We start from the raw sequence: 18,335 nt of genomic DNA on the forward strand, positions 1-18,335 counted from the left end.
AATGATAACTAATAGTGGACATTTGGTCATACCCAGCATACTAAAAGACCTCAAATGTTTTAAAAAAATCGCCTATACACACCACAGGAGGACAGCATTCACAGCATCTCTACAAGGCAAAAAACCTGCCTCCGTGACATCAACGGCAGCACAGGCAATGGAACAGGCAGTGGCAGAGAAACACACACACTATTGAATCAAACTCTTGGCCTGGTGCCGTGGCTCATGCCTGTAATCCCAGCACTCTGGGAGGCTGAGGCGGGCGGATCACCTGAGGTCAGGAGTTCGAGAGTAGCCCGGCCAACATGGTGAAACCCTGTCTCCGCTAAAAATACAAAAATTAGCCGGTCATGGTGGCGGGTACTGTAGTCCCAGCTACTCTTCTTGGAAGGCTGAACCCAGGAGGCGGAGGCTGCAGTGAGCCAAGATCATGCCATTGCACTCCAGCCTGGGTAACAGAGTGACTCTGTCTCAAAGAAAAAATAAAACTAACAACAACAACAAAAAAAACCTCTTCTCTGCACTCCCATTAGCTAGACAGCACTCAGATAAGATGAGGAAACTAGATGACATTAGTCTTCAGTAGCTCTTTTAAAAGCAAAAGATAAAAGTATATTTATGCTCTCTAATATATGAAAGCAACATGACTCTGCTCCCTAGCTACCTGCTCAATAGAACCCTAATCCAAATGATCTTAGTAACATCTGGTACAGTCAATCGCTCCAAAAATACACTCCAGAGCTCTGTCTACAGACTCCTCAGACAGAACAGACTGCAAGGACTTTGGGGAAAAAAGGCTGAAGAGAAGGAAAAAGAGTATCATTTGATTTCCACATCCACACGCTTGTTTGGGAGTCAAGATTTCAATCTCTATGGCTGTTAAGAAGGTGGAGCACCATTTCTGAGACTGCAAATAGAGCTATCTGTGCTTCTCAACTATCCATTAGTGGGAATGATTGGTAAATGAGAGTAAAGCTTTTTCACAGCATACACCAGTCAAGGTACTCAGAGGAAGGATAGTTCTCCTGGTCTATCTAATGACATGACAGATAGGGAGAGACAGATAGGAATATATAATAGGACTTATTTTACATATTACTAGTATATAATATTTATGTAAAGTATACATAAGTATATAATATATACATATTACATAATATTCTGTATTACATACATATTCTGTATATAACATATATAATTCATTAGGACTGGTTGCTGGGTGACATAGTAAGTTCCCATACAGAATAACTTTTTCCAAATTCAACTTCAAACTCTCAGTCGCAAAGAAACGATGGCCATGCTAAAATTTTATTACATTCCAAATCAAGGGATTCAATCACCTCTTTCAAGTGAGGTGGCTATAAAAGCTCTTACTGAACCTTGACATAGGTGTTTATTTCCACTCCTAGAGGGGTAATTCAGGCTTCAAACAGGTAAAGCAGAAGGCATGTTCTACCTCTGAAATCAGTGCTGGGTACAGACAGTCAAGGCTAAAAGAATTACAGATAAAAAGCAACCACATGGCATATCCGGGAACATTTTTATTTGTTTGGATTATTTGTATTTTGTAAGTGTTAGGCTAAAGTATGTGCAGTACTGACAGCCACAAATTAAGTCAACTGCAAATTTTACGTGCTGGTGGAAAGCCACTGTCACAGCCAACACACCATGTGTGCTGGAACGATTCAAATAAATGTTTCTCATCAACTTAGTAGACACCATCTTCATTCCAACAAAATTCAGCCAATCTCAGAACAACCACGTAAATTTCTGCTACTAATTTTATAAAAGAATAGTGCTTCCGAATGTTTCCATAGAGTGGCAAGCCCAATAGAATTTATTTTTATTTTTATTTATTTAGTTTTTGTAAGACAGAGTCTTACTCTTTTGCCCAGGCTGGAGTGCAATAGTGCGATCTCAGCTCTTTGCAACCTCCACCTCCCAGGGTGAAGCAATTCTCCTGCCTCAGCCTCCCAAGTAGCTGGGATTACAGGTGCACACCACCACACCCAGCTAATTTTTGTATTTTTAGTAGAGATGGATTTTCGCCATGTTGTCCAGGCTAGTCTCAAACTCCTAACCTCAGGTGATCTGCCCGCCTCAGCCTCCCAAAGTGCTGGGATTACAGGCTTGGGCCACCATGCCCGGCCTCAATACAGAATTTGAAAAAAGATGAAAATAAAGGTCACTTTTAAAGCTATAACAAATTGTACTCAATAGATCATTAATTGTCAAGGTTAATGGCCACAGTTCTGCCCTGCCCTCTGAGGTTTTCCATCTGTTTTCCTCCTTGAGGAAGTAAAATGTATATACATTTAAAGGTATGGATTTATAAGTCATCCTTTAGAAAGCATGACTTACCTTCAGAAAGCATGACTTACGTCAGTAAACATTCTTCTAGCTCCTTTGTTAAAAATTTCATTGCAGGTTGATTCTGGACTCTATTCTACTACATTGATCTGTTTACCCCCTTATACCAGTATCAGACCATCTTGACAGCTAACCTTACAGTAAGTATTGAAATCAGTCAACGAAACTCTTCAATTTTATTGTTGATCATTTTGGCTATTCCAGGTTCCACACATTACCATTGGTTTCTGGATTGACTTGTAATTCTTTTAAAAAATAACTGATATAGCACTGAAGCTATAGTTTGAAGATGATATGCTTTGGCTCTGTGTCCCTGCCAAGGGATGTCAGAAAAGAACTGCCATCTAATAATATGGTGTCTTCCAACCCATGAAATCTATCCCTCCACTTGTTTAGATCTTCTTTATTTTCTCTCATTTATTTTTAGCAAATAAATAGATATTGCATGACTATCGATAAATTTATCCCTAAAAATAACTTAAGATCTATTTCCACAAATAAATTATGATTTTGATACTTTATAAGTGAAAATTTTAAAATGTCATTTTCCAATGGTTGCTGTTAACATATAAAAATACATTCATTTTTGTATATTGACATTGTATCCTGAAACCTTGCTAAATTCAATTATATCTAGCAGTTTCTTTGTAGATTCCTAAGAATTTTCTAAATAACCATGCCTTCTATGAATAGAGATGGTTTTACATCTTCCTTTCTTACATTACGCTTTTAAGTTTCTTTATTGACTTACTGCAATAGCTAAGAACTCCTACACAAGGTTGAACAGAACTGCAGAAAACAAACATATTTGCCTTATGTAGGGTAGAAAACATTCAGTCTTTCAACATTAAGTATGATGGGGTTCTTGTAGATGACTTTATCAAGATGAGGAAGTTCCCTCTATTCCCAACTTGCTGAGAATTTTTATTATTAATAGACATTAGATTTTATTAAATGCTTTCTCTCCATTAAGATGATTTTTCTCTTTAGGTTTTCTCCTTTATTCCATAAAATGCTGAGCTGCTTGATTGATTTTCAAATGTTAAACTATTTCTGAGATAAGCCCTTATTGGTCACAAGGTATTATCCCTTTAATATATTGCTTGATTATATTTATTAATATGCCTCTGGAGATTTTTGCATCTGATCTATAATTTTTATTTCCTGTATTGTCTTTGCCAGGTTTTGGCATCAGAGTGATACTGGTATCATAAAATAATGAGAACTGGTCCCTCTCCTCTATTTTCTGAAAGCATGTGTTTAGATTTGGTATTTCTTCTATAATATATAATATAGAATTCACCAGTGTAACCAGTTGTTGTTGTATGAAAGTTTTCAAGAAATGATTTCAACTTTTTTTTCCGAGATAGTCTCGCTCTGTCGCCTAGGCTGGAGTGCAGTGGCACGATATTGGCTCACTGCCTCCCAAAGTGCTGGAATTACAGGCATGAGCCACCGAGCCCAGCCAATTTCAATGTTTTAATAACTATGGGCGTCCAAATTTTCTATTTCATCATGAGTCAGTTTTGATGTATCAGTTTTAGTTCTCTGGGAAGCAGATGCTGAGAATGAGTTATGAGAACAGAGATTGAGTGGGAGTTTGGGCAATGCCTGTGGAAGACAAAGCAGGCAGAGAGTAGGATTGGGTATAGAAAGCCTTGGGACCATGAAACAGATCTGACGCCTGGGAAAGGAAGGGGAACAGGAAGCAAATGCAGATCTGAAAATGTCTCAGCCAACTCAGTGAGACGCTGTAGAACAAACACTGCCTCTTAGAGGAATCCCATAATGGGTAGAAATGACCAGGCTCTGGTATCCCCACCATGTTCAGTAACTAAAGACTGCCTTGGGAGAGTACTGAAAGCTGCCATGAATCTGGAATGTGTGATAACTGAAAACTATCAGCTAATTGCACCCTTCTTGGAAAGTTCTTTCCTGAAAGGAAATCAAAGCCATGCATTTCCATGGCTAACACATTTGGTAAATCTGTTTTCCATGGCATTTGTCTATTTCATTCTAAATTTTCTTTTTTCTTTCTTTCTTTTTTTTTTTTTTAAGACAGAATCTCGCTCTGTTGCCCAGGCTGAAGTGCAGTGGCATCATCTTGGATCACTGCAACCTCTGTCTCCCTAGCTCAAGCAATTCCCCCTCAGCCTACTGATTAGCTGGGACTCCAGGCACAAGCCATCACACCAAGCTGATTTTTGAATTTTGTTGTAGAGATAGGTTTTTGCCACGTTACCCAGGCTGGTCTTGAACTGCTGGGCTCAAGTGATCCACCTGCCTTGGCCTCCCCAAGTGCTAAAATGTTAAATGTATTAACGTAAAACTATTTGCAATATTCCTTTATTTTATTTTTGATGTCAGTATGATTTGTAGTGATATTCCCTCTTTTATCCCTGGTGTTGATATTGGATTTCTCTTTTTTTTTTTTTTTTCCTAAAAATACTTGGCTTTAATTTTCTCTATTATTTGTCTCTTTTCTATTTCATTGATTGGTATTATTATTCTTTTTTTTTCTACTTACTTCACATTTTTAAGGCTTCTTAAGTAGAAACTTAGACCACTGATTTTTTTAAAAACCATCCTTCCTTTTCAACATAGATAGTTAAAGCTAAAAATTTCCCTCTACACACAGCTTGAGCTGCATTCACAAATTTGGGTATATTGTATTTTCATTACTGAATAGCAATGAAATTCATTACTGAATATTTCATAATTTCAACTGGGTTATTCCTTGACTCTTGGATAGTATGAAAGAGTGTTTTCTAATTTCCAAACATCTGAGGCTTTTCGGCTATTTTATTGTTACTGACTTCTAATTTAATTTCCTTGTGATCAAAGAACATAATCTGTGTAATTTTAATCATTTGAAAATTCTTCAGCCTTACTATGGACTATCTTGTGAACATTCCATGTGTATTTGAAAATAATGCATATTCTGCTGTTGTTGAGTCTGATGCTTTATAAATGACAATTAAGGCAAGACCTTTGATAGTGTTGATCAAATCATCCATATCCTTATTATTTTGCCTAGTTTTCATACCAGTTAGGAAACACTGGTTTTAAAACCTTCAGCTATGCTAATGGATTTGCCTCTTTTTCTCTTTAGTAGTCCTTTTTTGCTTCGTGTATTTTAAAACCTTATTATACACATGTATAATAATTTTAAGTGAGCACACACATTTAAAATACAAAGGAGGATTAAATCTTAATGAGGTGACCATTTTTATTATTAGTTACCTTTCTTTAACTCTGATAATATATTGCTTCCAAGTCTTATCTTTCCTGATATTAATAAAACCATTGTTTTGTTATTATTAGCATTTGCATGGTATATGTTTTTCCATCCTTTTATTTTCAACATACATGTGTCCTTGTCTTTATAGTACATCTCTTATAAACAGCATAGAGCTGGGCCATGCTTTTTAAAAAATTTCATCTGACAATCTAAACCTTTTCATTGGGCTGCTTAGTCTATTTACATGTAATGTATTGATATGATTAGATTGAAATCAACCTACTTATTTGTTTTCTATTTGTCTCAACTATATTTTATTCTACTTCTCTTTTCTTACCTTTTGAATTAATCAAAAATTTTTTTAGAAGTCTGATTTAATTCCTCCTTTGTATTTTGGCCTATGCTTCCTTGCACTGTTTTTAGTTGTGACTCTGTGGATTACAATGTGCACCATTAATATACTAATGTCTACTTAAAGGGAAGATTACACACTAGGAAGCTTGCTATAGTGTAGTTTCTCTTATACCTCCATCCTTTGTGCTCTCATTGTCATACATATTGCATCTACATATGTCATAAACCCCACCAAACAGTATTATAATTTTTGCTTTATATAGTTATAGCCTTTTAAAGAAATTTAAAGGAAAGTAAAATCATATTTTGTCTTTTTATATTACCCACATATTTACTATTTCTGTTGTTCTTCATATTTTCCTACAGATCTGAATACCTATCTAGTATCATGTCTCACCACTCTGAAGAACTTGCTTCATATACCTCCATCGTTATTTTCTTCTGTAATTATTTCCTCAAATATTTGTCTTCCCCATTCTTTTTCCTCTCCTTTTGGGACTCCAATTAAATGTATTTCAGATCACTTATTATCTCACAGGTCAAGTACTCATTATTCATTTTACCTACTTTTCAGATTGGGTAACTTACACTGATATATGTCCAAGGCTACTGTCTCTTCTTCTGATATCTTCAACCTCATACAGTAAAATTTTCACTTTACTGTGCTTTTCAATTTTATAACTGACATCTGGTTATTTTTATGGTTTAAATTTCTCTATTAAGACTCCCCATCTGTGCATTCATTACACTCACACTTTTCTTTAGTTTTTAACATATTTATGAAAGTTTTGTAAAAACCTTCATCTGCTAATTCCAACAACTGGGTCATCTCAGGGTCAGTTTTTACTACCTACATTTTTTCTTAACTGTAGGTCATCTTTTCCTATTTCCATACATACCTAGTAAATTTTTATCATATACTGGACACTGTGAACAAAACACTGTCAATATTCAGAATTCAGTTTTGTTCCTCTGAAGAGTGATGATTTTTGTTCTAGCAGGAAGTAAAAGTCTAAACTCTGCAGTGAGTGACAGCTGACATCTTTGCTCAAATCTTTTCGTTTCCAGTTGCTGTTTTTACCACTAAAGTGTGCATTCATGCTTCAATGATCAGCAGTGGACTGGGACAGGGTTTATATGTGGATGTGGAGTCTCCCACTCTCTGAGCTTCTCTTCTTTCATAGATTCCCTCTAATTAGCTGCTCTGCAGTCCCAAAGTATATCTTCTTAGTAACTTACTAAGACTGAGGCTTTCTGTCACCCCATGCTGCCTGGATAAGTAGGCATTCTCAGGGGAAAAGCTTCAAACACACAAATCCCATCAAAGACCCATCTGGTCTCTCAAGGGTTAACTTCCCTCTACCTTCTGCCTGTTTTGGGTTGCTATCCAGTGCCTTCATATAGCTGGTTTTAGATGTTTTGTTTATCATATTTTGTCCGGATTTCATAATTGCTATCTGTGTTAGTCTGATTGTGCCACTCTGCCATTATCAGAACGAGAGCCTTGACTACTGATTTCTGTCTATGATTAATCAATAAAAATTATGAACTACAAACTGTCCAGCATATCTACACATCAAAAGATTAAAACTACTGGCCGATAAATTTCAAAGAAATTATTTTGGCTTCAGGGCCCCAAATTTCTCCATATTTGCAAATTCTATTAAGTAGATGGGGAGAAAGTAAGTTTGAATCCCAGCTCCTCCACCTGATTTTAACTTCTGCACCAAGGAAATACCAAGCTTGTATGTTAAATATAAGTGTGGATTTGGAGTAATGAGTGTAAACACTGAGACAATACCCAGGATAAAGTCTCATAAAAAGTGGCTTCTGCTGCCATTACCATTAAGTGCTCCTACTGTATTAAATATATCAAAATGAAATATAAGAAGCTTTACCCTAGAAGCTCAATATTGCTTTCTACTTTATTAGAATTTAATAAACAGAAGAGTTTCTGCAACTCATACTTTTCTGTGTTTGAGGGGTAGAAGAAGATGAATGATTTGAGACCAGCATAATACTATAGTACATTGAAGGTGATGAGGATTTTCTCTGAGAGCTTACAAAATAAGGTTCACCTTTGAGATGCTGGTCAGTGTTCCTTCTCAAACTGATATTATCTGCTTAATGGCTTGGCACCATGAAAATCTGTCCAGCTTACTTCAAAGAGTTTGTTAGACCATATTTGGACTCACCCTGTTTAATAGTTAAGAAAGAAACTTAGAATGGAAAACTCTAAGAAAGAAGTTTCCTATCTTCAGACACAATTATCCAATTCACTTCATAGGTAGGTGATTGAGCACTGTCTCAGACTCAAAGTAAATAATTTTCATTGCATCCTTCAATCCTGGATACTTTTTAAAACGTGAATCCTTTTTCTTTCTAAGCCATTGAAGAAAATCAAAGACTTTTGACTTTGAACATCACACAGGCCACAAAAAAGAAAGTTTTGTTTAAAGTAATACATAAAATTATGCTTAGCATTGCTCCGGAAGGAGGGTAGCAATCTTTCTGTGGTTATAGCATCACTTAGTGGTTATATACATAAAATACTCTTTCTACTCCAAAGCAAAAAAGGGGGGAAAATACATTTTTGAAGAAGCTGTTTATAAAAGAACATCAAACAGAAAACAAAAACAATAAGAAATCACTATTCAAAATAGTAGATGCATAGTTATACAATCAGTCACAGGACAGGGTTCAATTATGCAGGAAAGTAGGAAGGGTTAAATCATCTATATCCATGGATCATATATTCTTACCAAGGCTTCATGATCTTCTGCAATTTCTGGTATCGCCTGCAAAATTTAAAAACAACCATGTGAGGAGCATACTTAAAAGCAATGATTTTTACATAAAGAACATATCTTGAAGAAAACTCAGGATTAGATTTAGGACAGATTTAACTACCATGAAGTAAAAGAACTTTATCCATTTCAAGACATCATTCAAAGTAATAAACTGGTGTTCTTTAATGATCAGAAACAGTCAATCAAAAGATCAATATTAAACTACTGTCATCAACCAGTTGCATTTGCTTATGAGTAAAGGCATCCAGAACCATCCATTTAGATCAGAATGGGTCTGTGTTCAATGGAGCGGGGGGTACACAGAGGGATAGGAATTGATAAATTTTCAATGAAAAAGCATTGAGCCAAAAAGCACTAGACTATAAAGAAATAATTTATTATCTTTCTTTGGTAGAATGTCCACTAATTTGACTTCCTCTGTTCTCCCTCAGGTGGCTTCTTCTGCGGGAAGACGTTGCAATCAATCTCTTTGCAATAAGACACTGCACTAGTATTGAACTCCAAAACTGGAACTCTGGGCTGGTGGCTTAGAATAGGCAAATCTGGTTACAAGAAAGGGTAATTATGTTTTTTTTTTTTTTTTTTTTTTTTTTAAACTAGGCTCAAGAATATGAAGAAATAAGTGTTTCTAAACTGCCCAAACCATCCCCCATTCCTCAAGTCTGCCAAATCTCTCTGGCTTTAAGTATGATCTTCCCTCTATATGAAACATCCATTCCCTCTTTGCCCAACTCACTAAGTCCCACCCCCAAACTCATCTCATTCTAGGCTCCTCTGGGAAGTCTCTCTGACTTCTGATTTCTCTTCCTCAGACAGCATAGGTAGTGCCTGCATCTACAGGCCACAGGCCCTGAGGACATATCAGCTATAAGCCTCAGGACATCTCACTGTCCTTCTAGCTGCTTGAGGGCTGGGGGCTCTGCACTGTGGCAATAGTGTAATGTGAGGCACATCCAGAGTAGGGACTGACATGGCTGACAAATGATTTTACTCTTCAGAAATGTTCACATTCTCAACCACATAAAATGTACCCACTTCAGAAACTCAAGTCACCAGGTGAAGACTAAATTTAGTCTCTGGTAAAATTTGCAGGAGGAGGATTAAAAATGTATATAAAGAGATCTTTTTCTTCCTCTTCTGATCCCCCTCCTCTAACTGTCTTTCTTTTAAAAAATATTTACTATTTCCCATCCTTCCTTCATCAAAAAGGAACTGGGCAGGGTGAAAGGGGGAGAAGGGGAAGCACGCCCGAGCAGAAGTTGGCAGCACGCAAGGGCCAGAGGCTACTCTCCACTAAAAGGAATTGGGGCTCCTTGGGGAAGTGGCTCATGTTAGGGGGTGGGGCAAGGAGATCTAGATAATTCTGGAACATCTTGTTGAGCCAGAAAGTAAAGAAATGCTCAAAACATAATGAAATACAGGTCAAAAGGACACAGAAGTCACCTTGGAAAAGCTCCCACAGACCAAATCAGGGACATGTTGAGCATCAAAATCAACAATAATAGTGATAGATTAAGCCCACTGAATAAAATAGGAATGAATGAGTCCACGTTGTTGTTGTTGTTGTTGTTGTTGTTGTTGTTGTTGTTGTTGTTTGAGATGGAGTCTCGCTCTGCCGCCCAGGCTGGAGTGCAGTGGCCGGATCTCAGCTCAGTGCAAGCTCCACCTCCCGGGTTTACGCCATTTTCTTGCCTCAGCCTCCCGAGTAGCTGGGACTACAGGCGCCCGCCATGTCGCCCGGCTAGTTTTTTTTTTTGTATTTTTTAGTAGAGATGGGGTTTCACTGTGTTAGCCAGGATGGTCTCGATCTCCTGACCTCGTGATCCGCCCATCTCGGCCTCCCAAACTGCTGGGATTACAGGCTTGAGCCACCGCGCCCGGCCGAGTCCACATTGTTATAGAGTGATGTGCTGATGTTGAAACACCAGATCTCTGGGGAAAAACACACAAAGCTGCTTGATATTATTTTCCAATTTCCACGGTGTAACAACTCTCACTATGGCCAACTTAAAGAACCAACATGAGATCAACGAACGCAGAGCGGAACAGAATTGTACAAAAGTGGCTCTCAGGAACTAGTATGAGCTCCCCATGGGAGATAAACATGTAGGTGAATAAATACATACGGAAAAAAACAGAGCTCTTAGTACCAAACAAAACCAACTAACACGTGTAGAAGAAATAATAACATTCGAAAATTCCCCTCTGGAAATCATCAGAGCAATAATTAATTCAGATAAGAAATGTCAATGCCAAAACTGATGGGTGAAATTGGGGTGAGCAATGAGGCTTTACATAGTTTCACTGTGTGTCCCTGCAAACTTTTCATGAATTAGCTGCTAAGGGAGGGAGGAAGTATTACAGTGGAGACATCTGGAAGATGCTATCTTAATGAAGCAGTCAAAGTTACCACCAGTAATAAAACAAAGAGATACCATGTGCCATCAACAGGACAAAATGGAAAAAAAAAAATCACCATCATCTGTTGTATTCCAGTCAAAGACATACTATATGGGTCTCCATAAGGAGAAGGGAAATTTTTGTTGTAATGTTTGTTGTGATGAGAGAACACTGGATAAATGTGTAGAAAACAAAATTCTGTGTTTCAGTAAAAAACTAAGCAGTGCCTACAACATATCCTTTGGGCTATGAGATTCTAGGCCTGTTGTCTTTGAGTTATTTTACAATTCTTTGTAAGGTATAGGTAACTGATGTGTGTGTATATACATATATATATATCCTGTTTCGCAGTAATTTAATTGACTTCCTTTCCACTGGTGGAAAACCAGTTTTGTCTCCATTTGCAATTCATCTCAACATTCCTTTTCTTCATATACATTTGTGCTCTTTTGACTTTTCCTTTAAAGTTACAATATCTGCCTGGTTTCATCATACCATATGAGTAAAATAAATTATTTTAACACACATTTATTTGCATATCTGAAGTCAAAATGTAATGTAGAGGGAAACCTCTAAATTAAACATTTTACTGGGGAATCAGAGAATTGCAATTTGAAGCATACACATAGACCGGTAGACTTTGGTATGTCTGAGGAACAAAGAAAACGTTGGGATTTTTATTAGAAATAGGAATGTTACCTATGGTTTTGAAAGAAAGTTTATAGGCACAAGAATTTTTGAGAGCTGCTAAGCTCTGAGTGGTGAGTGATAGTGGTAGGTAAAACCAGTCCTAGAGTCACAGCAGGTCATTTCAGCAGCTACTAGATTAAATTGGTCTTAGGGTTACATCAGGCCACCTTAGCAGCTGGGCTTGCAGACAATTCAATTCTTGAAGTAGGTGCGCCATGTGCCCATGTGCTTTTTGCCTCCGTTCCTCAACTGTGACTTAGTTGGGTGTGACAAGAATTACCCAATTTGTATAATCAATGTTCAATGTTCACATCTGTATGAGAGTTATGATTTTACTTTCCCATGAAAATTACCTTTAACAAATTACCCTTTAACAAACCCAAATTAGAGGATATTCTATAAAATAGCTAACCTATAATTTGAAAACACCAAAGTCATGAAAGAAAAGGAGCGAGTGAAGAACAATCCCAGATGGGAGGGGACTAGGAGGAGACGGGCCACTTGGGTGCAAGGTGCCACCTGGAGCTAGATTCTTTCCATTAAAGGACAGAGCTGGGACAACGGGTGAAATTTAAATGGGGTCTCCGGGAAAAGAGCAAGTGGGGATTTTCTGCTCTGTTCTCGCAAGTTTTAAGTTTAAAAAGGTTTTGAAATAAAATGTGCGTGTGTGTGTGTGTGTATGTGTGTATAATATATAAAGCAGTCGCTGTAAAGTTTTAAAATAACTTTCTGGCCTGGGGCCTGAGCATGCTTATAGTTTTTATACGAGTTCCGCCTCCTCCAGTATCCATGACCTTGGAGAGCTCTCCCTGACCAGAGCACAGACATAACCCAGTGCTGAGTCACAGTGCTTCTTACTCCTCAAATTTGCATCCTCACTTTGGCTTCAGATTACGCATAAGGAGAAGAGAAACTGTTGTTGCAACGTCTGTCTACTGCCTTAAGTGGGATTTTGTGTCTGTGTGTGTGTGTCTGTCTCTCTTGCTCTCTCTCAGTATACACATTTTTTTTAGAGAAACGTGACTAGAAGAGAAATTACTCTGGAAAGGTTGATGTTTCACAGTGGCCAGAAACCTCTCACCTCAGCCCAAGAAATAGCATCTTTTCTTTTTTTTTTTTCACCAGCAGAAGATAATCTCTTCTTCAAATGGGCTGTGTGACCCCTTCTCATTTCCATTACCAGAGTGAAGGACAAAGACGCACAGAGAAAGCAAAAGGAGTAAGGAGGGGGCAGATCCTGTTTAGGGAATTTTCTGCCACACAATCTCTGACAAACCCCAAGAAGGTTGGCCTCTTTGGCCTTTGTGATGCAAATTTCTGGCAGAGCCCTCAAGAGCTGTTCAGTTGGAGCTCCCTGAGCAATGCAGAGTGCACTGCAGGCTCCAAGAAAACAGCAGACAGCATTGGGAAGATGTGGCAGCCTTCACAGCTGGGGTTGACTGCAGAGACCACAGGAGCAGCTTCTTTCTGGCTGGGTCTGTTGTCTCTCAGGAGGTAAAGTGCAAAAAAACGTGCATGGAGTCAGCTGGCCTTGGCTGCAAGGCAGTGAGTAGATGAATCACTTTGGCCTGCACTGGAACTTCCAGAACAGCCAAGGCTTCTAAGAGACACCAAGTTCTCAGGGTCAATGGCGTAAGTTAGAGCTGATCATCTGTGTCCTTGGAGATTAACAAAGTTTCAAAAAAGACATTTATCTTTTGTGTGTAGGCAAAATTCCAGAAAAGGTCACATATAATGGAAAACTGTCATATACATCTTTGTGTTATCCTCCATGCACCTCCTCTTACCCCTCACATGCCTAACCCAGTGTCAGGAGTATGGTTCAGCACTCTGTAATATGCATTTCGCTAAAGGAATAAAACATACAAATCCATCTCAAGTGTGGATGCTAGGGAACATCAAAGCAAAGTGTATAATTCAAGTCATACCTCAGTTTTCACAACACCCAGAAAATGAAAACAGCTCTGGTTCAGGCAAGATAAAAAGAATTTGAATAGCAAAAGGTTAATATGAGACGGAGGGAACCTGTTTTAAGACTGTTCTTGTATTAATGCAACAATGACAATTTTTATATACATGTCATACATACACACAGCAATAGATTTTCCATCTGTGTCATATGTATGACACAGTACGGAGGGGACTAATAATTTATACAATTAATGTTTCTTTTTAAGACAATTACGTAAGAACTTTATATATCACTAAAATAACTATGGGACTCCTTCCAATGTTTCTAATACTACAGCCAGATTTTGGAGCAATGACCTCAACGAAACAAATAAAACAGCACTTACAAATTCCCCAGATTAGTTAGAACTCCACAAACACCACTGCTATCTTTCTGAGGAAAACCAGAAAACCAGCCCAGTATTGACCAAGGTATTGGAAATAGACATACTCCCACAAGAATGGTAAAGTATAAATTAGAACATTTCTGCAAGCTATTGGGCTATTCTCATTTTAAAACAGCTTTAAAATGTATATATTCTCTGAGTCAGGAATTTTATTCCAACAAAGTAAATTAAGTATTCACAAAGATTTTGCTAAAAGAAAAGCCGATTTTAAAATATTCAGAAAGCCAGGCCTGGCAGCTCACACCTATAATCCCAGCACTTTGGGAGGCCAAGGCAGGAGGATTACTTGAGACCAGGAATTCAACACCAGCCTGGGCAACACAGAGAGACCTTGTCTCTATAAAAAATATTTAAAAATTAGCCAGGTGTGGTGGCACCTGTAGTCCCTACCTACTCAGGAGGCTGAGGCAGGAGGACTGCTTAAGCCCTGGAGTTCAAGGCTGCAGTGAGCTATGACTGTGCCACTGCACTCCAGCCTGGGCAACAGAGCAAGACTCTGACTCAAAAAAAGTAAGATAAAATAAAATAAAATTTCAGAGAAAAACCTTGAAAACAATATAAATGTCCTACAATACGGAAAGAGTTCACCATACTATGCACATTCCTCAAATTATTGTATATTAATTATTCATAATAAGCTATAAAGCTGCAAAAATGAAACAGTATGCAGGCAACAAAAATGACAAGGGAGAATAATATTTGTCACATGGAAATATTGTTAGCTATGAAAAGCAGGTTATAAAAATATGAGTATTATAATTCTACTTTTATAAAGCCTGTGCATATGTGTGTATCTAAAATACATAAAAAAGGATATTCATCAAGATATTAAAAATTGTTGTCTGTGGAAAGGCACACTACAAATGATTCTTATTTTTTCCTTCTGCTTATTTATATACTTTTCAAATGACAGATAATAATTTTTCATAAGAAAAGAAAGTTAATTTAAAAAAACTTTCCATCCCAGCACTTTGAGAGGTCAAGGTGGGCAGATCACGAGGTAGGGAGATAGAGACAATCTTGGTTAACATGGTGAAACCCTGTCTCTACTGAAAATACAAAAAATTAGCCAGGCGTGGTAGCGGGCTCCTGTAATCCCAGCTACTGGGGAGGCTGAGGCAGGAGAATGGCGTGAACCCGGGAGGCGGAGCTTGCGGTGAGCCGAGATAGCGCCACTGCACTCCAGCCTGGGCGACAAAGCGAGACTCCATCTCAAAAAAAAAAAAAACAAACAAACAAAAGTTTCCAAGTTCATCATAAATACATGAATTTAACTTTTGCTCACAGTTGACTGTCCTGCCCAGGGTGGTGTTACAGCTTACTCATATTCCAGCAGCGTAATTTTCCCATCACATTGCCAAGTGGGAAGGAAACTGTAAGTACCCTGCCCTTTCATTCTTGGAAATGTTTCCCCTGTTTTTCTGCCCCTAGTGATGACTGACTAACAGTGGAAGGACACAGAAGTAGGCTGTCTCATTGTCTTGTATGCACAGAGGCATGGACAAAGACTGTGGTGTTTTATTAAAACCCAAAGAAGAGCAGTATTTTTTATGACATTGGACTTAGAGTTGTGGATACAATTTTTCTTCTTTCAAATAAAATAAAATAAAAATTTCTGAGAAATGTTTTGATATCCATCTTTTTGATATTTGTTTCTGGAAACACTGTCCATTCCTCAATATTCCTTAAGTTGCTCAGGCTGGGACATGTTTCCCCACAGCTGTATTCACTTTCACATCTATGTTTCAAGCAGAACATAGGAATGAAATTTCAAAACCCCACGATGGATAGAACAAATAAACTCAGGTTTTAAACACTGTGCTCGTGCTCTGTCAAAATGAAACTTCCTCATTGTTCCTCTGTTACTGACTTTGCTCCACGGCCCCACCCAGTACCAGCTGGAGAGAGACCTTTTAAAAGCCCAGCCCTGTAGTGGCAAAATCTCTCACCATTTGCTTGCCTGCAAAGGATTTTATTTCTCCTTCACTTATGAACATCTCAAAATAATAAGAGCTATTTCTGACAAACCCACAGCCAATATCATACTGAATGAGCAAAAGCCGGAAGCATTCCCTTTGAAAACAGGCACAAGACAAGGATGCCCTCTCTCACCACTCCTATTTCAACATAGTATTGGAAGTTCCGACGAGGGCAATCAGGCAAAAGAAAGAAATAAAGGGTATTCAAATAGGAAGAGAAGAAGTCAAATTGTTTGCAGATGATATGATTGCAAAATTAGAAAACCCCATCATCGGCTGGGCACGGTGGCTCAAGCCTGTAATCCCAGCACTTTGGGAGGCTGAGACGGACGGATCACGAGGTCAGGAGATCAAGACCATCCTGGCTAACACGGTGAAACCCCGTCTCTACTAAAAACATAAAAAAAACTAGCCGGGCGAGGTGGCGGGTGCCTGTAGTCCCAGCTACTTGGGAGGCTGAGGCAGGAGAATGGCGTGAACCCGGGAGGCAGAGCTTGCAGTGAGCTGAGATCCGGCCACTGCACTCTAGCTCGGAAGACAGAGCGAGACTCCGCCTCAAAAAAAAAAAAAGAAAACCCCATCATCTCAGCGCAAAATCTCCTTACGCTGATAAGCAACTTCAGCAAAGTCTCAGGATACAAAATCAATGTGCAAAAATCGCAAACATTCCTATACACCAATAACAGAGAGCCAAACCATGAGTGAACTCCCATTCACAATTGCTACAAAGAGAATAAAATACCTAGGAATAGAACTTACAAGGAAATGAAGGACCTCTTCAAGGAGAACTATAAACCACTGCTCAAGGAAAGAGGACACAAACAAATGAAAATGGTCTTACTGCCCAAAGTAATTTATAGATTCTATTCCATCCCCATCAAGCTACCATTGACTTTCTTCACAGAATTAGAAAAAAAATACTTCGAATTTTACAAGGAACCAAAAAAAGAACCCATATAATCAAGACATTCCTAAGCAAAAAGAACAAAACTGGAGGCATTACGCTACCTGACTTCAAACTATACTACAAGGCTACAGTGACCAGAACACCATAGTACTGGTACCAAAACAGATACATAGACCAATGGAACAGAACAGAGGCCTCAGAAATAATGCCACACACATCTACAACCATCTGATCTTTGACAAACCTGACAAAAACAAGCAATGGGGAAATGATTCCCTATTTAATAAATGGTCCTGGGAAAACTGGTTGGCCATATGCAGAAAACTAAAACTGGGCCCCTTCCTTACACCTTATACACAAATTAACTCAAGATGGATTAAAGACTTAAACATAAGACCTAAAACCATAAAAACCCTAGAAGAAAACCTAGGAATACCATTCAGGACATAGGCATGCACAAAGACTTCATGACTAAAACACCAAAAGCAGTGGCAACAAAAGCCAAAATCGACAAATGGGATCTAATTAAACTAAAGAGCTTCTGGACAGCAAAAGAAACTATCATCAGAGTGAAAAGGCAACTTACAGAATGGGAGAAAAATTTTGCAATATATCCATCTGACAAAGCGCTAATATCCAGAATCAACAAGGAACTTACAAATTTACAAGAAAAAAACAAACAACCCTATCAAAAAGTGGGTCAAAGATAAAAACAGACAATTCTCAAAAGAAGACATTTATGTGGCCAAAAAACATATGAAAAAAAGTTCATCATCACTGGTCATTAGAGAAATGCAAATCAAAACCACAATGAGATACCATCTCATGCCAGTTAGAATGGTGATCATTAAAAAGTCAGGAAACAGCAGATACTGGAGAGGATGTGGAGAAATAGGAACACTTTTACGTGTTGGTGGGAGCGTAAATTAGTTCAACCATTGTGGAAGACAGTCTGGTGATTCCTCAAGGATCTAGAACCAGAAATAACATTTGATCCAGCAATCCCATTACTGGGTATATACACAAAGGATTATAAATCATTCTACTATAAAGACACATGTGCACGTTATGTTTACTGCAGCACTGTTCACATCAGCAAAGACTTGGAATCAACCCAAATGTCCATCAATGATAGACTAGATAAAGAAAATGTGGCACATATACACCATGGAATACTATACAGCCATAAAAAAGGATGAGATCATGTACTTTGCAGGGACATGGACG

General features: G+C 38.2%; 1 protein-coding gene across 3 annotated transcripts in view; it reads right to left on the reverse strand.

The window, feature by feature from the left end:
- The window catches only part of ELMO1 (engulfment and cell motility 1), a 590,246-nt gene that overhangs the window by 375,192 nt on the left and 196,719 nt on the right, over positions 1–18,335 (reverse strand). For all 3 annotated transcript variants that reach the window (XM_023183031.1, XM_023183032.1, XM_023183033.2), the window contains exon 7: positions 8,728–8,763. In XM_023183031.1, coding sequence (XP_023038799.1) covers positions 8,728–8,763 — 36 coding nt within the window. The remainder of the gene's footprint in view (positions 1–8,727; positions 8,764–18,335) is intronic.

The sequence above is a fragment of the Piliocolobus tephrosceles genome, chromosome 8, assembly GCF_002776525.5.
Source record: "Piliocolobus tephrosceles isolate RC106 chromosome 8, ASM277652v3, whole genome shotgun sequence".
In the NCBI taxonomy this organism is placed as follows: domain Eukaryota; kingdom Metazoa; phylum Chordata; class Mammalia; order Primates; family Cercopithecidae; genus Piliocolobus; species Piliocolobus tephrosceles.